The 23,148-nt window shown below is 33.3% G+C and overlaps 3 protein-coding genes across 3 annotated transcripts; 2 read left to right on the forward strand and 1 right to left on the reverse strand.

Annotated features, from left to right (window-relative positions):
• Positions 1–929: 929 nt before the first annotated feature.
• Positions 930–6,643, forward strand: LOC132162076 (Thioredoxin family protein). Its single transcript, XM_059572324.2, has 12 exons — positions 930–1,323; positions 1,990–2,054; positions 2,512–2,584; positions 2,781–2,799; positions 3,225–3,344; positions 4,135–4,204; positions 4,631–4,674; positions 4,772–4,813; positions 5,050–5,109; positions 5,263–5,330; positions 6,204–6,261; positions 6,368–6,643. Exons 1-12 carry the CDS (start codon positions 1,010–1,012, stop codon positions 6,458–6,460), a joined length of 1,026 nt encoding a protein of 341 aa, XP_059428307.2. The 5' UTR covers positions 930–1,009; the 3' UTR covers positions 6,461–6,643.
• Positions 6,644–11,617: 4,974 nt separating this feature from the next.
• Positions 11,618–15,229, forward strand: LOC132161885 (alpha carbonic anhydrase 1). The gene is made up of 6 exons (XM_059572100.2): positions 11,618–11,921; positions 12,646–12,860; positions 13,437–13,543; positions 14,258–14,360; positions 14,469–14,651; positions 14,930–15,229. Exons 1-6 carry the CDS (start codon positions 11,843–11,845, stop codon positions 15,065–15,067), a joined length of 825 nt encoding a protein of 274 aa, XP_059428083.2. The 5' UTR covers positions 11,618–11,842; the 3' UTR covers positions 15,068–15,229.
• Positions 15,230–16,214: 985 nt separating this feature from the next.
• Positions 16,215–17,576, reverse strand: LOC132192105 (uncharacterized). Its single transcript, XM_059607321.2, has one exon. It carries the CDS (start codon positions 17,424–17,426, stop codon positions 16,563–16,565), a length of 864 nt encoding a protein of 287 aa, XP_059463304.2. The 5' UTR covers positions 17,427–17,576; the 3' UTR covers positions 16,215–16,562.
• Positions 17,577–23,148: the final 5,572 nt, after the last annotated feature.

Consider the following 23,148-nt stretch of genomic DNA (forward strand, 5'->3'; position numbering starts at 1 on the left):
TCACACCTTTGCTTTAATTTTACTATCTTCTAAAAGCTGCAATGATTTCATATCCAGCTTGCTTCAACTCATCATAAGGCAGGAAAATCGTCACCATGATCTAATTCATTCCACCTAACCTAATTGATTTTTCTCTCAGCTGTCATGTACATTTGAGATTGTATTTGCATATCCAACCTTCCATACCCAACAAGCGATCTATGATTCATGGGATTTGGTTTCCTTTCCTCAACAAAATCAAATCTGGATGCTTCCATTGCCGCATGTTTAAAAATGTTGGTCGCCATCACAAATCTTGTCCTAAACAAGAGAATCCTCCAACAAAGGGGACCAACTCCCCACCGACTATACAAATCTGTCCACAAATTTGATTAGGACTTCTCAATAGGGATTGTCTTAAACTATATTTGTCTGCTTGTAGTTGCTTCTGATTCAGCTCCCCTGTTTCTTGGTTGTATCTGTCAATTCTCTAGTCGTTGTCTTCTCTCGGTTTGAAAAAATAGCAATTTCAAATGAAAATGCAATTTTTTGAAAAATAATTTAATCTTTAAAATTATGGTTTAACTTTTAAAATCATACTTATATATATATTTTAACATGTCCGCACAAGAGGGAGAGAATTCGAACTAATGACTTTCGCTTCATGAAGCATGGTTCTTAGCCGATTGAGCTACCCCTTGAAGATGACATATCTCATTCTTATTGCTCAAAATTTAAATTTGAATAAAATCATAATTTTATTCAAATTTTCAAACAGCTGTTTTTTTATTATATACTTTTAACGATTTTGTTTCTTTTGGGTTACAAAATTCTCACCCATTAAGATATTTTTTCTAAGTTAACCCAAAAAAATCCAAAAGAACAGAAAAATCTGTACGTTAACTGTATTACCTATCCCTGTCTCCGTTCTTGCCCACTTAAAACTAAGTAGTTACATAAAAATCTCAAAAGTCCAAACAAAAAAGCCATCAAAATCTTGCTCTCCCTCCACTCAGTCTACCGGAAAACCATGGCCACAGCTCTCAACCTCGCTCCGCCTTCACTTCTCAGGCCACTTCCGCTCCGGAGAACACCCAGGACCACACTCTCCGTTAGAGCAACATCAAGCTCCTCTGATTCCAGTACTTCTGTAAGCACCAAAGAGGAACAAAAACAAGGCCTTTCATCATCATCATCGTCGTCATCTGTAACATTTGCCGCTCCACCTGGTTTCAAGCCACCGGAGCCAAAGCGGTTCGGGGTGAGACCCGACAAGACATGGGACGTTTTAGGGGCTTCAATTGCTTTGTTTTTCCGGCTGGGGACAGGTGTTTTTGTTTCTGGGTATGGAAATTTTTTGCTCATGTTTGTTTTGGATGTCTTGGTATATATTGTTTCGTTACTGAGAAAATCCAGGAAAATAAAAGCACTGGGTAGTCTTTTTGGTTTTGTTTTTGTTTCCCAGATTTTGAAATTTAGAGTTGAATGAACCAAAGTCATATTTGTGCTCTAGGTTTAAAAAAGAATTCTGCTTTCTAGAGATTTGACTGTAAAATGCAAATCTTTGTATTGGATTATAGATTCGTGGATAAACCTTATCTGAAATGGTGAAGTTGATTTAATTTCATGCTAAATTCTCTTGCTTCAAGGATAAATGTTTGTAAATTTTGTAAACTAGAGGTCACGAAGGGGTTTGAAGGGTCTAATAGGCACCAAGTGGAATTGACTGGGATTTTAAGGGATTAAGAATTGAATTATAACATCCTAAGGAAACAAGCAAGGGTTTGGATAATGCCCCTTCATTATCTTGTTGTTAATAGACAAACATTAAAAGGCTATTTGGCACCAGAATTTAGCAAACCCTTAGGATTCTAGCCTCAAAATGACCTCATTTTACCATCTGCAAAAAACAGATGAGTATTTGTACTGTTGAAAGTGTTCTATCATATCTCTTGATTGTGGTTGTGGATACATACAGGGTTTTCCTTATTTTGGGTTGTACCGTGGCAGGTATTCTGCATCCTTCATTCCCGAGAATGAGTTCCCACCTGGCCAGTATGCTCTTGATTTTAACGGTACCTTGAATTTTGTTATTGCTACTGCTTTTTCATCTTATAATAAGTAACATTTGCGTATTTGTAGTTAAATTGCTGGTGGAAGTGAGAAAGTAGACCAATCTAATGAGCCCTAAGTTCACATGCATTTGTGTATTTGTAGTTATATTAGCGTGAGGTTTATAAAAGAAGAGGAAGTTTTCTATTTTCTTTTGAGATAAATATCTTCCAAAGTTTAAGTTGTTTACTTCTACCTCGCTTGGTACTCCTAATTACAGATCACTTTTGAATTTTACTCCAGAAGCCCTTATATACTTGATTCTGCTATTTTATGCCAATATTTGCTGTGGCTGGCTAAATCTTGTCTGATTGTTAATATCACAAATCTTGAAGGAGATTCTATACTCATGTAACTCTGTGTAATTAATGTATAAGTCTCTTTCTCTTCCTGATTTTTCCATCTTGGGCCTAATAACAGATTACAAAGTAAAGGAGACTTCAAAATTAGGCCCCCGGCCAGAGAAGCCTATTGAGATATATGAGTTTGAGAGGTACTATTTTCTTGTCTGCTGAATTTAGTAGGCAGTAGTTGACCTCAATGCTGACATTCCTTTGTAGGCCTTTTATCTTCTTTTCTTTCATTTCCCCCATGACTTTTTGTAATACCCTTGCGATGAACAGAGACTGACAGCTTCTTTTTTTTTTTTTTTTTTTTTCCATATATTGATTATCATGGATCATATAAAGCTGTCCATTTTGTCGGAAGGTAACATCAATCCCCCAGGATTTCTATTTAATTTTGAGTGATATTTAAATCTTTTAATAATTTTCTTTACTCTTTGTTCGCTTTTCCTTTTCTAGTTAGGTGATCCTTGTTGTATACTCCCTGTGTACTTTGGGGCGCCTTATGCTTTTAATAAGACTGGTTATTACTTATCAAAAAAATTAATTTTCTTTACTTTTGTACTGCATTATTTTGTTTTAATGTATTTGATAGAAATAATATCTCAATTGAAACCACCTCATACTTCATGCGCATGACTACACTGTCACAAAATTTTGGACAATTCCAACTGCCACGTAACTCTTGGATGGCGGGTCATGTATGAAATTTTAGGCATTTGAGTTAGCTCTTAGAATTACTTTCTATGAATTTTTTATGGTTTGGGCTAACAGTTCAAGTTTCTTCAGGTCAGGGAAATCGTTGCAGTGTTGGATCTTGATGTTCTGTTTTATCCTTGCCCAAAAAATGGTCCAAACTTCCGCCCCAAAGTTGCACAGATGGGTGGAAAACAGCAGTTCCCTTACATGGTTAGATTTTTTTTTTTTTCCCCTTTATTTGTTTCCCTTCTCATCCCCAGATCCAAGAAGGAAAAGAGTACATACAACTTGAATGGGAAATTAAATCAGAAGTAAGAGAAATCCAAAATTGTCAATTTCTTGATATTGTTCTTCAGAACATATTTAGACTTACAAAGAAAGTTAAAAGTGACTTCCTTTATTTTTGAATGCACTCACATAAACAATTGCTGGTTTCTCATCACTTCTTTTCTTCTTTTTAACGTTGTAACTCATCAAACCTTTTAAAGATGATCTCTGGACGCTGAAGGTGCCACAAATGAAATTGGTGACTGGTTTGATAGTTTTTGGTGCCAGGAGCTCTTGCCAATGTTTTAACAGAGTATTTTTTATTATTATTATAAGTTTTACAGAGGAAAAATAAGGAAAATGAAAAGAACTGATTAGAGATCTGATTGATAAAAAATAAATAAAACAGATGAAGGTAACAGGCAGTGAATCAAATCTTTACTCCTATCTCTATACATCCATCACCTTTGAATAATAGTCTCAAAATGAATTAAATTGCTTTTAAAATAAAACCAAGGTAAAATAGATTTTTATTTTGACTTAAGTGGATAAGAAATCCTTACCAGTTTTCTTTATAGTCAAACGACATATCTTCCGGTTGTCATTTTTCAATTTCATTATTTGCTTTTGTATTTTCCATCTTTTGTAACATCATGTCTTGGGTCTAACTTATTGCAATTAGGTAGTAAGTTCAAGTGGGAGCTAATCTGTAGACTTCTTTCTCTTGTTGAAGGTGGATCCAAACACAGGAGTCTCGATGTACGAATCAGATGACATAATTAAGTATTTGGTTGGAAAATACGGTATGTGTGGTCATATTAACTTGCTTTCAAGTGGTGCATTTCAATTGTGTTGATTGTTCTTCCATCATTTGATAACTGGTAGATTGTATATCAGTATGAGGGGCATATATTACAAGCATACATTACAATATTTGGAGATCTCCATTTATTTTCTTTTGGCATAGAATAATAATAAAAGGTAAGAGAATTTTTTTTCTTTTTTCATTTGATATATTGTCCTGGTCCAGATTGAGCTTTTTCCTTCCATGCCTTGGTATGTACTATGACAAATTAGTTTTGTTTTCTCATAATTTTGAAAACATTTATTTTTCTTGATGACAGATTGAGTGTGACTACTATTTAATTTTTGTACTTGTTATGCATTAAGCATTCTTGCTGTGTACCACAAATAGTTTACAATTAGTTCTTTTGATTTCTTTTGGGTAGGTGATGGAAGTGTTCCATTCATGCTGTCACTTGGTCTGCTAACGGTTAGCATTTGTTTCTTCTTCTAATTATTTGTTCTCATCTGTATGAAGTGATTTTTGAAGTATATTATTTGTTGCTTGCCTGTTTTTCCTGTTGCAGACTTTGACTGCAGGCCTAGCTATGATTGGTCGCATGGGAAAGGTAAAATGAACTTGAACTCATTGCTTGTGTAAAGCCTCTAACTTTTGTCACATGTTTTCACATGTGTATTCCACATATGGCAGGTCAATATTTCTTTTGGAGAAAGTTATATAACTAAATGAAGTTGAATTCTAACTCATTTAATTATCAGATTATCAAAATTTTGGTTCTGTTAATAACTATACAAGTAATAGCTATTAAAATCTTGCCTTGACCATCTCTTATATTTTATTCAGGGGAGTTCTTATGCTCCATCAAAAATGCCGCCGAAACCGCTTGAAATATGGGCATATGAGGTTTGTAGACTATCAAATGATGTTTGATGTTTGGATTTCAATTCATAATCAATTTCTTAGGTGCCTTTTTAGGAATACTCTTGACTTGATAATAGTGTAGCTGTCTTGTTTACTTCTAAACTTTAGCTTGAGCTGTTTATTCTTTGCTTTCAGGGTTCCCCCTTCTGCAAACTTGTACGTGAAGTACTTGTAGAGCTAGAGCTACCACACTTGCTTCGCAGGTAAAGTTCATCTGTCATGATCTGTTCACTTAGGTATCTCCTAAAGCGTCTTTGTTTCAGTTGTTTTAAACAACCTGGTGTTTTTTCAGTTATGCACATTCATGTGCCTGCAGTCTTTTTACTATGTACATAGGCATCTAGACAACTTGCCGTAATCGCTAGAGTTATTGAGTCTGCAATTATGGTTGTTAACTGCAAAATTATCTCAATAACAAGAAGAAAAAGTGAGAAATCTTAATACTGACATCGACTCAAGTAGTGGATGGAAAATTTCCGACAAAGTAAAACTGCATCCAATTTCCCCTGTAGGCCGGGATAAGAGGGTTGTTTCAAGCCTCCTCAAAACTGTGGTTGTGATAGTTTATGGACTTGTTTATGCATGCATGTACTGTATCATGAAATGATATTCTCTCATATTCTTTGAGATCACTACTATGCATATATATATTGCATCTCACATTGTTATGCTTGCTACGTATATACTATGCTGTCTCTAGAACATTCATCATTGTCAGATATCTTTCTAAATTCTGTCAAAAGTATTTCATTTTTAACTGTTATATCCTCTCTCTCTCTCTCCCCGCTGACTATATATGTCTTTTAATTTCTCCACACATCTAAACCTCAATCTTACTGTGTATATATTTTCTTCCTACATTTGGTAATAATCTTTATACTTTATTACAATTCTCTGATAAAAGTGTTTTCATCAGTTTTTATGGGATTTTATTGAATGGGGTCCATTTTCATGTCTTTCTTTTGCATCAATGGAACACAAGTCACTTTCAAGATGCCTTAAAATGTTAAGACACACGAGAGTTCTATATACTGAATCACGACTGATACATTTCAATATACTGTTTGTCTTTGTAGTTGTGGCCGTGGCAGCCCAAGACGACAGATACTGTATGAGAAAGTTGGACATTTTCAGGTATTTTTTCATTCTTTTCTGTGAAGATCAGTCTATCAAATCTTCTTTCTCACAAGTATTTTACTTGCTGATGATATGGTGGCACCTTTACAACAATGGTTGGCAGGTACCTTATCTAGAAGATCCAAATACTGGCGTGCAAATGTTTGAGAGTGCAGAAATCGTGGAGTATATAAGAGCTACTTATGCTCTTCAATAAGCAATTCCTTCCAAAGGCCTTTGAGATTTTGTTCTTTTTTTTTCCTCTTTTCATCAGTCTCTTCATTTTTCTTGTGAAACTGTATAGGTGTATCTTGTTCCAATAAAGGGGTACTCTGTGAGATGTAATTAGTCTACATGATAACATTCTTTCTAGTGGAATAAAGTACCTCAATTTAAGCAATTAATTGGTTGATAGCATGATGAAGGTGGGTTATCATGTTTCAGTTGATTGCATAACTTCTTCTACAAATCTGTTTTCTTCCTCTTGGGAAAATAGCGATAACATCAGTATGTTCAAAATTTTACATTTAAGAGTTGTAGGCCAAAAGTGCATTTTTATACAAAATTGCAGAATATCTCATTTGGGAGTGCATTTTTTAAACATGGCGGTTTGAAAACATATAAAATTTTCCTTTTTCAAATCGCATGCAGTGGGGTTGCGTTTTAAAAAATGCACAATTTTAAAGGTTAAACTATAATTTTATCAGATGTATAATTACATTTTTTAAAATTGTGTTTTTAAATTGCTCTTATAAAAAAAAAAACGTTTTAAAAGCACAAAACCAAACGGTTCGTAAGGCGGTAAGAGAGTGTTAGAAAATTAATTTAAATAATTGAATTCACAATTTTCCATTATTTTTTAAGATAAGTAATGATTTAGTGTGCATTAGAGCATTCACAATGGCTTATGCATTTTGAATCTCTTCGTAAAATGACTAACCAAATCTCTACAACACATCTCCATCCATATTCATCTACAATGCTTACCCAAATATAGGGAAGCATTATATCTCTATGGATAAGTTTTTAATTACTTTATCTCTTCTTCCCCATCTTTCTTTATTCATTTCTCTCTCCCTCTCTGCATTTCTCTCTCTCTCTTCCATCCACCATAGAAAGTCAGGATCAAGCTTTTTCCCATCCGCCCCTATCTACACCCCCAACACTTTTTTCATGTATGATACATATCTATAGAAGAATGTGGTATATATGGTCCTCACATTGTGTGGACTTAATTTGAGTATATTCACTTTGGGCTTTTCACAAGTGTAGTGGAGAATATATCTATCCCCATTTCTGAAGCTCAGAAGAAAAGAGTTGTCAACAGTTACCTCATACTATTTCCACTCTTTGTGGCTGTTGGGTGTATTGCATGTGTTCATAATTGGGCATCTCACCTTTTATAAAGAAAGAAAGATTGTGTCAATTCCCTGCTCTTTTACTACATTTTTCACTACAAAAAGCATCCACATGCATTTCTGTGTCATCGCTTTCTGTGTCATCGCTTTCTCCTCCTATGAATGTCCCACATAATTGGTGAAGTGTAATCTTAATAATGTGTACACAAGTTTTTAAGTATTCTTCTCTTGCAATCATATTTTTAAGGGTGATTATTTGATATCATTTGGCAAAGTGTGCTCTAATGCTCATTTGATAAAAATGATATAGTTAAGACCAAACTCTTCGATACTTTTTAGAGAGAAAAGAAAAGCTCTCTCATCTTTCATTTCTGATGAGAGATTTTCCCTTTCCTTTAGAGAGAGTCTCCTCCTCCTACTCCTCCTCCTTCGTGAGTGTCCGAGGAGGAGGGAGGAGCTCTACCTCTCCCCTCGTCTCTACCCCCGCCTCCTCCTCTCCTTAGATCTCTTTTTTTTTTTTTTTTTTTCTTTGATTTGAAAGTTTGACCTACTACCCTTTTCCTACCGCCTTCACTCACGCGCCCCTCCTCCGTCCCACTCAACCTATTCTCTACTCTCCCTACGCGCGCGTGTGGCCCTTGCCAAAAGCCTTAGATATGCTATTATTTTATCTATCTCCGCCGGCCACGTGCGCTCTCTGGTTGTGGCTCTAGTTCAATTGATTACAATGCTATCTTTTCAGTTGTGGCAATCAAGACCCCTTTGCTGCATGTCATAAGTGTCCTTTCAACCAACCAGCCTTAACTTTCAAATTGATTCAAAAAAACCATCATTTTTTGCAGCCATAGTGGACCAAAAAACTATTAGAATGGATGAATTTGTTTTTCAATCTCTTATGTTCTTTTCATTTGATGTAATCTTTATTTTACTTTTTTTAAAAGAAAAATTATAATTTTATCAGGCTTTGGTGGATCTTATGTTGCACATGCCCTGTATACCACGTCAGGCTATTCCAAAATGAAGGGACAAGAAACATAAACAAATTGTTTAGGTACACATGGGACTGAGAAAGTCACCTGTGGTGGCTATTCTAGTCCTGTCTACTAGACCGAGCTATGTTACAACGTTAAATCATCGTTTATCTTGAAGGATTAAATTTATCGGAAAAAATAAATTTAATAATTTAATGTATGTTTTATTATTCATCTTCACGTGTGACCTCAAATTTTAAGTTCAACATGTAAAATATTTAATTAAAATAAATGATAAAAACAATATTCTAATTTTCTTTTACTCAGTAAATTTATCATTTCTAACAGCTTAAACTTATAAAAATAAATAAATTTAATCAATATTCCTTTCCTTTGATTAATTAATTAATTACTTGAAAAAGAAAAGGTAAGACTTTGGAGAAGCCTCTAGAAAACAATATATGAGGTGGTTGTCAATTGTGTTGGGCCCTCATTATTCTTTGAATCTTTTGGTGAGTGGGTGGGGGAAGTTCTGGTGATGGAATGATAAAAGTTAGAGAACATGAAAAGCTAGTGAGTAGTCTTGATGAGAATCACAGCATTTACATTAGCCAAAAATGAACTTCTAAACCACAACTCCACTCACCTTCCATTTACATTATTTGACTCTTCATCTCTAATTATTAAGTTTATGAAAGTAATTAACCCATGCTTTCCTCGACCACAATTTCCCCATTGGTTGCCTACTGTAATCGTTCATCTCTAAAGCTCGTCGGCCATTAAATTTTATTTTAATTTGGTCTTTCTAAAAAGTTTATTGCAGTCTGTGTATAACCTTGCTAAATGAACCGTATCTGCCAACTTTTACGGATATTATGAAAAAATATTGGGAGTGGTCACTAGGTAAGTGACTAGATTGTCTTCTTATTGAGTTGGTTAAGGGACTGGTTGAAATTAAAATAATTTGATGGTCTCTTGGGTGAAAATGTAGCTCTTGGTTACATTAATTGTGTAAGAAAGCAACAAGAACAACTTTCTTAATCTTCCTGGTTCCTTTTCCTTTGTAGGCTGTGACTGTGAAATGATGGTATATATATATATATATATATATAGCTTGGCTTTTTAGTTTCATTTTGTCTCTTGAAGTTGCAGGCAGTGATCAACTGTTGATTTCAAATCACTGACAAATCTTTTATTCTGATTAATTACCCACAACAGTAAAATAATTTCTTTAAAATTGTCTCTTATTGGGAGTTAATTTCTACCTTATTTGGTGGAGTGATTTTCTCAATCTAGTATATATATATATATATATATATATATATATATATATATCGAGCATAAGAATATAGCATTAGTCATCAATATGTAATTCTATAAAGAAACGTCTTTCGTTCATGTTATTTTAAAATTCATCATTGCACATATGAGTCCTACAAATCTAATGTTAGATTTAGAGAAGAAATGGATAGAAAATGAATGAGAGATGTGAGAATAACATGTCTCAATATATATATATATATATATATATATTGATGTGGTACTGTCTATTGGTATCATCACGTCAACAGAGTGAGATATTGGTGTGGTATATTGCATTTCTCATTTCAAATGACTAATGATATATATCACACCAAGATTCTATCATATTTTACTATGTTGACGTGACATTATTATTTCACCTTTAAATAGACTCTTATAAAATAAAAAAATTAAAAAAAAAATAAAAAAAATTCAATGGTGGATTGAGGTGTAAAATAGTGGTGAGATATATGTCAAACAAACTAATGGTAATGCAATTGTTTCTTCCATTAAATTTTGTTGGGATATTATTATTAACCATTTTCGGTGGTGCATGTTTTGTAAATGGGGGCTCCTCTTCCTCTATATATATGCTGTTAGCTAGGTTACGCCGAAAGTAGCCAACGTTGACGTGACGTGGACTTGCACATTACTCGTAGGCTCGTGGCTTTCAAAAATCAATTCCTCAAATGGAAGGTGAATCACGAAACACTCCCATTGGTTCAACTGCTGATCGATTCAATGATCTCATCTCATCCGCTGCTTTCACAAATACACTAATTATATCTTTTATTCTTTTCTTTTCTTTTAACAATATATAATAGTAATAGAAGAAGCTTAGGATCTAGCTCTCTTAGAATTTTTTTTAAATTTGAGATTATCAAATTCATAAATCTCAGTCGTTTATCTCATCTAAGCGTATAAAATAAGTCATATTTCAACATTTAATGAGGAAACATGACTTATTAAATTCTTTGAGGATAGCTTTTTTATTACATGTTAAAACATGGCTTATTTTAGACGCTTAAGATACAACAAGTGTTTTGAATATGTTGCAAAGCATGGCAAGTTTGTCATACCAAAGCAGCATTTAGTTAAACACGTGTTTGGATAGAAAAGATTCCTAACTATATTTATGATTTTAACAAACTCTATCTTGGATTAATTCGAATATAATCAGTAATCCTAAAGATCTTATTAAATAATGTGTAAACCCTAAAGTTGATAGCAATGCTAAACCCATATTTCATTTGATAATGCTGGTTAACCTGTTAAGTAGGCACATAACAGATTAATTAGTACTCCGGCCACTATCTTAAACATTTCTTAATTTTTTTTTTAATTTTTTTTTTTACCAATATCTATCTCACACCGATCACACTTGCGGCTATGCACGTAACATAACCTTTCAATTTTATATAAGAAAAATGTTAAAAAATACTGATTGACATTGTCACATCAACAACAAAAGTAGAATAAATGTGTACGTAGGGTATACTTAACTATCTGTCCTACTGCTTTTGAGACTGGTCTAGATTATGATTCTCTATCCTACCTAATTATCTGATTCAATTTAATTTGTATAAGACAAAATTAAGTAGGATAAAAAAAGGACTGAATCTTGATCTTTTGAATGTAACAAACAAAACAAAAAAGCAGACAATGAACCTTGAGTTAGTGTATAAATAGATAAAGACATACCAAAGGAAGGTGCTCCTAGACTTTCGACCAAACAAGACCAAATCTAGCAGAGACCCCTCTCTAAATATAGCTCCCACTACCACCGGTGGTGGGCTAGAGAAGAAGCTTTTATATATATGCATACATATATATATAACCACAACTGATCCCTATATATATACAGCTAGCTAGGGTATAGATAAATCTAGCTATCTTGCAATTTTATTTTTTTTTAATTTTATTTTTGTCCAGGGGCAGGAGCTTGGATATAGATAATTAGCACCGGCAATGGCCCCTAGATATTCCGTCCCCGTCCTTGGGATTACATTATTGTTGCTTGTTAGCAGCACTTCGGCGATTGATGCCGGTATGATCTCTACTCTGTCTCTCCGATGATCAGTCTCTGATATATATGCATGTACAGATTACGTACGCACGAGGAAAAGTTGTGTTTTTTTTTTCTTGGTTTGATGGGTTTTGTTTTCTTGACATTTACGTTTTCAATGGTCTTCTGTGTTTTCGATCTCTGGGGAAATTTGTTTGTTATAATCACAGATGAATTCTGAGTTTCCCATGAAATTCAGAATGGAATATCATGACGAGTTACTGGGTGGGTTAATTCTCTCTATCAATGATATTGATCAAACTATTTAACCCACAAGAATGGTCGGTAATTTGCTTATTATCACGAGATCGGTTGTTTGACTCTTCGCTCAACTAATATACTGTTTTTACAGGTGGAGTCTTGTATTCAAGGTTTATCCGACACGTATTGGTCACGAAATGACTCTTTGTTGAAGGAGTTTTACGTCATAAAAATTAAAAAGAAATTGAAATTGTTAGACTGATATATGTCATTAGAGCACATATTATTAAATTACTATTTGTCTGTAATCTTAAATTTAAAGAAAACGATGAATTTAATATTTTAATTTATATTACAACAAGATGATCACATCAAATCATGTGAAAATCATATGCTCTATGAATCGAAAAATATCCTTCATTATTTGTTCCAATTCCTAAGGATTTTAGCTGCTTGCAAGATGACAATACTACAATTAATGTTATGTTTGAAAAATTCCCGCCAGGCCGACACTCAAGTACGTTCGGTTATGTGGGCTCAAATGGGCCTGGAAAGTGGGGAAGCTTGAGCCCAAAGTTCGTGACCTGCTCAAACGGGAAACATCAGACTCCTGTGGACATTGTAAAGGGCCAGGTTGTCCGTAACAAGCGTTTTGAACCCTTGACTAGAGATTACAATCCTGTAAATGCCACGCTGGTCAACAATGGTTTTAACATTGAGGTAATTTGTTTTTAAATTTCAAAAAATATTAATTTTAATGATTAACTGTTTTTTTTTTTCTTCCAATTTAATGGATGATTTAGTTGGACGTACAAACTGACTAGATGAGGAGATATTGTAACTACCCTAATCATTCTGAAGTATCCAATTGTTTAATTCAAGTTGTTTTGTTGGATAATTGGTTGATACAACAACATTATCATAACATTAAATAGAAAAAAACAATAAAAGAAAGACCACAAATAGGTCTATAGGCCCACTTGCCTCAACAAGTGAACGGGTTATCTAAAACCTGTTTTAGACAAATATACCTTATAAAGACTCCCTCTTATTTAAATTTGAACAGTAAAATTTGAGTAAGTTTAGAAGTCCCTTTTATATTACTCTTTTGTCCCTTCAAGAATAACGTGACTCTTAAAATTACAATTTGATCAAAATCCAATAATGATAAATCATAAGTTCAATGGTAATTTTAAGAGTCACATCATTTTTGAAGGGACACAAGAGGAACTTGTAACATTACTCGTAAAATAGCTGAAGATTTCTATCCGATCTATGCCCTCTTTTCCCGTGCAGATTAGATTCGACGAACATGTGGGAGTGTTGGTTATAAATGGGAAGAACTACACCTTGAAGCAGGTGCACTACCACACACCTTCCGAGCACCGAATTGATGGCATACAGTATTCTCTCTTTCCCTCTCTCTGTCTTTGGGATTGAGATCTCCTAGATTTTTTTAAAAATTTGAAATTCTTAAAATCATAAATTTCAATCATTCATATTATTTAAGCGTCTAACGAGGAAACATGGCTTATTAAATTTCTTGAGAGTAACTTACTCATTAAATGTTGAAACATGCATTATTTTAAATGCTTAGATAATATGAACGAGAAATGCTAAAGGCCCAACTTTTTTGCCCAACAAAAGTCCAACTTTTACCCTTTATTTTTTTTCTAAAAAAAACAAAATAAAAAATGGAAAAAATGTCTGAAGCAACCCTATCTATTTTTTGCCTTTCTTTTATTTAGTATTTTTTTAAAAATGAAAAATAGTATTTTTCTTCATAATAATGACATTTTCTTGAAAAAAATGACATTATTATGAAAAAAATACCAATTTTCATTTTTAAAAAAATACCAAATAAAAGAAAGACAAAAAATAGATAGGGTTGCTTCAAACATTTTTTTCATTTTTTATTTTATTTTATTTTTAAAAAATAAATAAGGCAAAAGTTGAACTTTTGTTGGGCAAAAAAGTTGGGTCTCTATCATTCCTCAATATGAACAACTGAAATTTATGAATTTAAGAATTTCAAATTTAGAGAAAATTTTAAGAAATGTCAATCCATGTCTGTATCACTGTGTGCTGATCTGACACCATGTGACAATTAATTACAGATTTCCGGCAGAGCAGCATCTGGTCCACCAGTCAGCTGATGGCAACTTCTCGGTTGTGTCAATTCTCTACAAATATGGTGCACCCGATTCTTTTCTTAGAAAGGTAGATTTCTTCGTTTATTTCGTGTCAGAAGATCTACCATTCTCAAAGGAATTAAAAGGAATTGGAAATCTTGATGTTTATTATGGTTCATGATGTTGTTGCATGCAGATTAAGAGCAATTTGGGTGAACTGGCCAAGGACAAGTGTGCTGGGGATGAAGAGGCTCATATCCCTCTTGGGATCATGGATACCAAGCACATGAAGCGAAAGACCCGCAAGTATTACAGATACATAGGTTCCTTAACCACTCCTCCATGCACAGAGAACATCATTTGGAACATCCTCGGCAAGGTAATTAATTATTTCTGTCATTAAGGAAAGGGTTATACACACAAATATAGAATAGAAATCCCAGTAATTTTGTTATCCGGATTGTTAATAATTATAAGAGAATTCAGTTCGTATGAGATTCACATATCCAAACAGGTTTCAACTTGACTAAATACTTATTCAGATAAATAAGTCACATAAGAACTCTCTCACATTTGCTGCTTGGATTAAATTGATGAGAATCCGAATCCCGCTAATACATGAATATAGATAGTTTGACATGGTTAACATATGTGTAGGTGAGATCAATCTCCCCAGATCAAGTACAGGATCTCAAGGCACCATTGGCCTCTAGTTGCAAGGACAACTCAAGGCCGGTACAACCGCTGAACGGGCGAAAGATTGAACTATATGATGAGCTCGATGCCAAGAACTAATTAAGTTACTATCATTTTGACCATGGAAAGAGTTTATCCATGTGGTCTAGCTTACGTATGAACTTTTATGGGTCCAATTTAATTACTTGTAAACTCTTCTAGATTGTAACACATGAAATGCATTAGAAAATGGAAATTCACCTTCGAGTGCTTTTATGCATAGTATAAGTAGTATCATTTCCTATGGCTATCAGCTTAAATTTTGAAATAAGTAGTCCATATTTATTCCTAATTTTCAATTAAAATAATCAACATGTTATCATTATATTTTTTTTATTTGCTTAAGTTTTTGGAATTAATTCTAAAAATTAAATAAAAAAATTTGGGAAAATATTTTAAGATAAGTTTTCAACGACTTTTAGGTACATATTTCTAAGGTTGCTAATTTAAAAGCAACACATGATGGTAGGTGAGATGGTCACTTTTTTTCTTTTTTTATTTTTTTTTATTTTTAAAGGGTGATGGCCACTTTCGCTATAAAATATAGCAAGGTGCCAAGGCTAGTCAAAATTCTAGACTATTCAAATAGTTGCTTCCACATTAGGAGTCAATTGCGCCGATGCCCTTAACAGCGACCCCTCACCTTTGTGACTCAACAGTAAAGGCCAGGCCACCATCAGGACGGATACAAATTTCCTTCTATCTGTGCCGTCATACTTTAAATTTGTCACCGGTTTTAAAATATATGCTTTTGACATATTTAAAATAAATAGAGTTTGACACTTTTTGACACCATTTATAAACTCAACACGAAATTAAATGATATTGAAAAGTCAATCCGTTTAATTAAATAGATCGAGTTATGATTAATCTATATAATCTTATATTCATGTTTTGATACAACTCAAACCCGACATACAACATAATGACAGACAATTTTTGACATAACCTTCGAATCCGATATAAACCTAATAAAAAATTAGAGAATTATAGTTGTAAAGTTTGATCTATTTAATTAAAGTGGTCGGACTGTAACCTTTACGTATACTTTTAGGTGCTCTATTACAAATAAATATAAAAATAAAAATATATTATTAAGGAAATTCAAAGTTTTTACCTACTTATTAATTTTAAAATCCATTTTGCAATATAGCATTCTCGCGAACTTATTCTAGATTTCTAAAAATATATTCATCAACACGTACAATTCAGATTAATTGAAATTTTATTATATAAAACTAGCACAAAAAAAGAAAAATTTACAGCTGCTAATTCCAGAACACTCGTACATATTTACAAAATCTTATCCTAAAAAAGAAAAACAAAAGAAAAAAAAAATTAAAAACGTGTATAAAACTCTGGTAACTATTAATCACCTTTCACCCTTGGAGGGGGGGGGAAACCGTTATTTCAACGTGCCTCGTCATCCAACGACCAATCAGAAATGAAGCACGCCCTACTGAAGACTTCCAATCGGCAATCGCGACCCTACCAACTGCATGTCTGGAGCCCACACCGCTCGCTGTCGCCGAACGAAATTAGCCGACGAATCGGATCAAGCAACGTCGCCGGCCCACGAGTCGGACCTCCTACCGGATGCGAACCGATTCATGCCTCCCAAACCGGGTGGTTCAATTTCCGAAACGCTCTTTCTCGGAAGCGACTCGGCAAATGACGCGTCAATATCGGACGCCGTGCTGCCACGCGGTCCAATCGTGGCGCTAAATCTCGGAGGCGATTCAGTTTTCGGCGCGCTGATCCTAGACGCCCTCTTTTCTCGGGTACGGGACCGGAAAATAGCCCGAACAGTGGCGAACAACCCGGTTTTTCGTTTCGGGGCCGGTTTCTCTTTCTCCGGCTCCCGTCCAGAGGACATCTGCCGACTCTTCATTCTGCGATGCCGATCTCGCTTCGATCTCACCCTTCCGATACAGGAAACCTTCGGCGACGACGGTTCCACCAGCGGAGCCTCCGATTTTCCGACGGATCCGGACCGTTTCGGAAACAACCGAGTGTTTCCAGGTTTGCCGGGTTTGCCGTTCCGGCGGTTCTTCGCATCGACGAAACAAGACTTCTGAGTCTTGGGCAAGCCGATAATCGAAGCCTTGGACTTCAAGTTCCGAGAGAACCGCTGAGAGCTGGAGTTGGAGCTCGGGTTCAGATTCGGATTCAAGTTCGTCGAACTAACGCTTCCTTTGGCCGAGTCTTTCCGCTCGTAGAAGGCGCGCTGGTCGACCCAGTCGAACTCGGCGTCTTTGGAGAGCCAGAACGATTCCGGCGGGAAATCCGGAGGAACATCTTCTTGATCTGGCTGGTCCGGCTTGTGATGATCTCCGTCGGCGAGAGTTTCGCAGGCGATTCTCCGATCAGATCCGCCGGCGCAGGCTGAAACTAGGATTTCCAAATCAACTTGTGGCATCCTAATCGAAAACACACAATCACAGAAAAACTCAGAGAGAGAGAGAGAGAAAGAAAGAAAGAAAGAGAATGTTGAAGACGAAGTAGTTGAAATAGAAGGTTTTATAAAAGAAAGAAAGAAATTGGAGTGTGGAAAAATCTGATGAGAGAGAGAGAGAGAGACAGAGAGAGAGATTGATTTTTGGAGGGAGAGTTTCAACTTATTGACTCGTGCTCGGTGGTTCTCGTTTTGTTTCGCTTTCTTTTTTCGAGAAAGCGAGAGAGAGAGGAATTACCAAAAATATTTATTCCTTTTGATTAGTCAAAATAATACGAAAGCAAACCGTACAAAAACGTCGTTTTGCTTTTTATAAGCCTTTCAAATATATATAGCTCACGGCTTACTCCACTCGCTTTAATTTTTAACCTTTTTTTTTTTTTTTTTGGTCATATCTAAAGAATTCAACTAATTTAGATCAAATTGCTAAAAGGTTTTTAATTAAAGTGTTGAAGTTAATTTGGTGGGTTTATAGTTTTCACACTACATAAAATAGTCTTATTTTGGAAATATGAATTACGCATAAATCTTTCTTTTTTCAAAATAAAGATTTGCAGTTGCTATAGAGCGTTTTACATCGACCAGAATTTGATTTGCCTCCACCAAAAAAATCACTAGACTCTGGCATGTGAAATGATAAACTATGAAAATTAGATGATTAGGGATGAACTCTGCCATCTCCATAGTTTTTTTTTTTTTTTTTTCCAAATAATCTCCACTAATTGTTCTATAGAAGGCAAGCCAAATTCGACCAACCAATGATAATCAAATGTTAGTTTGTTTGTCTTAAACAATTGGGATTGGTTATGGAGTTTCAATTATGAGTAATGCTAAAAACGTTCATTAATCTTTAATTATTATTATTTCTTTTTAATAGTGACTGATCTAAAGACTAATAAACACTGCATTTCAGCTCAGTAAAATCGAGAAAGCGCAAAGCATCTATAGGTGGAGATTTGTTATGGGAACATGTCATACAAATCAAAAGTTTGAGATTATATTTCTCATTTAATTCTAGACGTGTCTTCATCTTTTGAAATTATTTAACTAATTAATGCTAACACACATTTGTGAGATTATTAATTTATTAAAGTGTTTGCATTAATTTTGTTATAATATTATTAATTCATGAAATACCATTCAACCCATCTTAACTTTCAACTTCTTCCTCCCAACTCGATCTCTCGTTATCATATCAGAAATGTAAATGGCTCATCATCATTCATCAACTAATGCGACCACCAAAACTCACAATAAATTAATAAAAATAAGGAAATAAAATTGAATTCAATGGCCACTTGGTGCCAGATCTTATATATATATATTTATTTATGTGCCCAAATAATATAATTAATTATAAAATATCTAATTTTGAAATGCTATCTTGTCCTTCAGCAATACGTGCCACCGGCTTGTTATAAATAATAATAATAAAAAAAAAAATGATAGCTGAATAATTGTACATTGATTGATTCTCTCTAAATTTTAAAAAAATAAATAAATAAAAAATCAGCATCTAATTAACATGCAATAATAAAGTGGTAGATATCGTGCATTTCACGAAACATATAGCTAGCTCTTCCAGGTTTTATGGGTGATATTATTATCTCTATATCTATTGCGCCAACAATAAGCTTACTAGCCTATGTCTTTCAATAAAAGCATCCATTTTAAGCTTTTTCTCTAAGACCAATGTTATTTTATTAATGCGGCGGTGTTAGTTAGTATTTAGATATTTAGTGAAATGTGTGGTAAATGGGTGTAAATACATTACTCTAAATTTTAGTAATAATATACTTCACAACACAATCACACCGTGTTAACGTGGCAAGAGTTAGTAGCCTTTGAATCAGTCCACGTTAAAAAAATTAAAAAAATAAAGAGATAATTGAGCCCCATTAAGACCCAACTTTTGTAGACATATATTTTGATTTTATATAACTTTATGCCACGTAAGTAAAGGTTAGGTCTTAGATAAAGCCCAGTTGAACCCTGATCATATCTCTAAAATAAAAAAAGATTCAAGAATTACAAATCCTTGCCACATCAGTATAATATGATTATGGTATGAAATTTAGCATTTCTCTAAATTTTATATTTCATATGATAGTATGTAAAAAAAAAAGAAATCATGATACAAAAAGGTCTAAGAACAATTTTCAAAATAATTACATAGGATTTAAAATAATATTTGTTTTATTATTATTTTTTAAAAATTTATTCTGTTTGGTGAAGCCACTTTTGGTAGGTAGGTTAAAATGTTAAATTGGTAATAGTTGCGGTAGGAGGGATCCTAGAGGCCGATTAGGTACGACCGGTGACAAAGTACAAGGCCAATCAAAGTCTCCCATGCCACGATACCAAACTTATCTCTGCTCCCTGTTTCTTGCTTGTGTTGCTGTCCATTGACATACGACTTATTAAAAAAAAAACACAAACATTGAAAACTAGGGAGAGGGAAAGGAGTATAATAATGTATAATAATACTCAAATTTAATTTCAATTTTTTAATAATTAAAATTTTTAGATTTTTCTCTAATTTTAAATAGGTTTCACAATCAACTTACAGTTTAATTAATTAATAATACGTTAGGTTAGACTAATTAATTTGTAACACAGTTAATTTAAATTACAAATATACCCGACGCAGCAAACTTGTTATTCATTTTAGTTTTTTTTAAAAATCATATATTTTTTTCTCCTATTTTAACTATTCTTTTTTTTTTATTAAGAGAAGATAGAATGTAAGAAATTAAGAAAAAAAATGTAATTTATTTTACATTAGGTGAATGTTAATTCCTCAAATATTACAACTCATTAAATATTAAAGAAAAAAAAAATTACTGAGGCCAATGCAATTACCTTTTGCTCCAATTTTAACATGAGGCAAAAATGTAATTTGGTAGGGTGTGGGTGGGACACTAGAGTAGAGTCGAGGAATAAAACGAAGCCCATAAATGAGCTGACATCCTTATTTTCAAACAGAGGGCCAGAACCTATGGTCTATGTCCAGAACAATCCATTGTTTTTTTCAACTGCCATGTGATGGGTCGCCACGTCTGAATACCTTTTTCTTTTTCTTTTCTTTTTTTAATCCAGCAAGGAAAGTCCACAATAATTGCTTGAAATTTTGAAATAACACAGCATGAAGATTTGACATTATGACATTCATGAGAAACCATTCATTTGGCTGCCACTTCTCTTCTCTCATCAGATTTTGCTCTTTTTTCCTGAGAAATTAAGAATATTTCTCGGATACTTGCAAAAAATAAATAAATAAATAAAGAATAAAGAATATTTCTCGGATATAATTGCAAACAAAGCTTAAAGTGTATGAATCCAAGATCACTTTAGATAGTGACATGGCAAAAATAGCATTTTATTGCAGGAACATGAAGAAAGTGTATGAATCCAAGATCAGCACTTATCCATAATTCCACCAATATCCAAATATGCTGATAGATATGACACTGCGAATCCACCCTTCAATTAGACATTGTATAAAGAAAAAAAATAAATAAATAATTGTTAGGGGTTAATAAGTTCTTTATATTTGGTTCATATTAGAAATTTAATAGATCAGCCATTAGGTTTGTGGGATTCACCATTGACTTATATGGGGTCTACATAAGTTTACAAATTTAATGGTTGATTTGTAAGATAAAATTGGCTAAATATGAGAAAAATATTAACTCCTAGCATATATATATATATATATATATATATATCCAATGGTGAATTAGTAATGTCTGGCCTGCATAATGAGATAGTAGTGTAGTATATAGTATTACTTTTTTTAATATGATTAACAAAGCATGTGATATGTCCTTACAACATGTAATTTTTATGTACATTTTAAAAATACATTTGAGAATTACATATTCTAAATATGAATGTCAATCTAATAGACTGAATTGAAAAAATTTATTCTGAAAACTTTTTCCTTTTTCTTGAGGGGTATTTATAATTTAATTAAATGGTTCAAAAAGTTCATAATTCTAAAAACACTATAATTGCCTTTGGTCCAACACACATTCATTACAACGCCCAACAACTATGAATTTCTTTACCATGTGTGTCTAAGACGATAATTAAATTCAAGATGATGGGTGAAAAGGAAAGGAAGAAAAAAAATCTAACAATATATTACTTAAGAAACGATAAGGTTTTACATCTATCTTTTTGTTTTTTTCTCATTATTTTAATTAGTTGGAAAGATAAAAATTAATCCTCAACTAGCTCTGCCTTGTCACCAGGATTATAAGGATCAGGGCAAAGTAAATGTGCATTAACGAAGACTTTTCTCCTATAACAACTAATTATGCAAGTTCTTTGTCAAATTTGCTAATTATTTCTCCATTGATGACTCACTTTGGTCCAAAATTCTATGTTATTTGTTGCCGGGGACCGATTGATATTTTTCGCTCTCCGATACTTGTTCAGGGAATATGGCTTAAGTCCAATTCCCATTGTAACGAGAAAACGTGTTTCAATTTCAACGAGTTCAATTCTAAGTGAATTATATAAATTCCCTATCGTGTCTGCGACATATATATATATATATGTCTAAGACCAATAACTATGACTAAAAAAAAACCCAAAACCTATAATATATGACAACATGCCACGTCAGCGTAGAGATTAATCTCAACATGTTCACCTCGGTCTATTATACTATTTTCTTCACTCTTATGATTTAGGACCGTGATACACAGCACGCTGACGTGCGTGGCACGTCAGTGTAAAAAAAAATATTTATTTATTTTTAATTAAAAAAAAAAAATTACACTGGCGTGCCACGCACGTGAACGTGCTGTTTTGTTTCACCCTATGATTTAAGTTTCAGGACTTCAACACCAAGAGAAATCAATATATATATAACAACAATTCAATATGTTTAAGTGTTGACAATTCCTCTCTCTCTCTCTCTCTCTTCAACAAAATCATAATTATGTTATAAGAAATTCTTATTTCATAAGACCTCGCCAAGCCATATTAAACCAAGCCGAGCCATTAAATAATAAGACAAAATACTTATTTTGTCTTTAAAATTTATTGTTATATCAAAACTGTCCTTGAAGTAAGCTATTTGTCCACCATGGAAATTACGTTTTTATCTCATTATTATTTTATTTTGTTGATGTAATAATGTCAATTAATTTTTGAATTTTTTTAATAAAAGTTGATCAAATGACTTATTGACACTGCCACATCAGTAAAATAAGATAATAATGATAAAAACGTAATTTATAACATTACTCTTTAGACAAATAGCTTACTCCAACGATCAATTTGATATATATTTTGAGAAAAAGCACATATCACATTATTATCATACTATGCTGATGTGACATTATTAAATTACCTTTATATCAACTATTATAAGAAGAAAAAAATAATATTGGTAAATTGGCAACACCACGTCAGTATTACGAGATAATGATGTGGTATATAACACTACTCATATATTTTTGATGGGAACAACTAGATATTATACTTTTTATTCAATTTTGTTGAGGTGACACTAGCAACCTGTCATTTTTAAAAATAAAAAAAAATTCAAAAAAAATTCAAAAACTAATTGATAGTGCTAGACAAATTTATAACATATAATATTACTCATTTTTTAATAAGATTTGAATTAAATAAATAATTTTTCTTAAATAATATATATATAGGATTAAGA

The sequence above is a fragment of the Corylus avellana genome, chromosome 10, assembly GCF_965113065.1.
Source record: "Corylus avellana chromosome 10, dhCorAvel1.hap1.2, whole genome shotgun sequence".
NCBI lineage: Eukaryota > Viridiplantae > Streptophyta > Magnoliopsida > Fagales > Betulaceae > Corylus > Corylus avellana.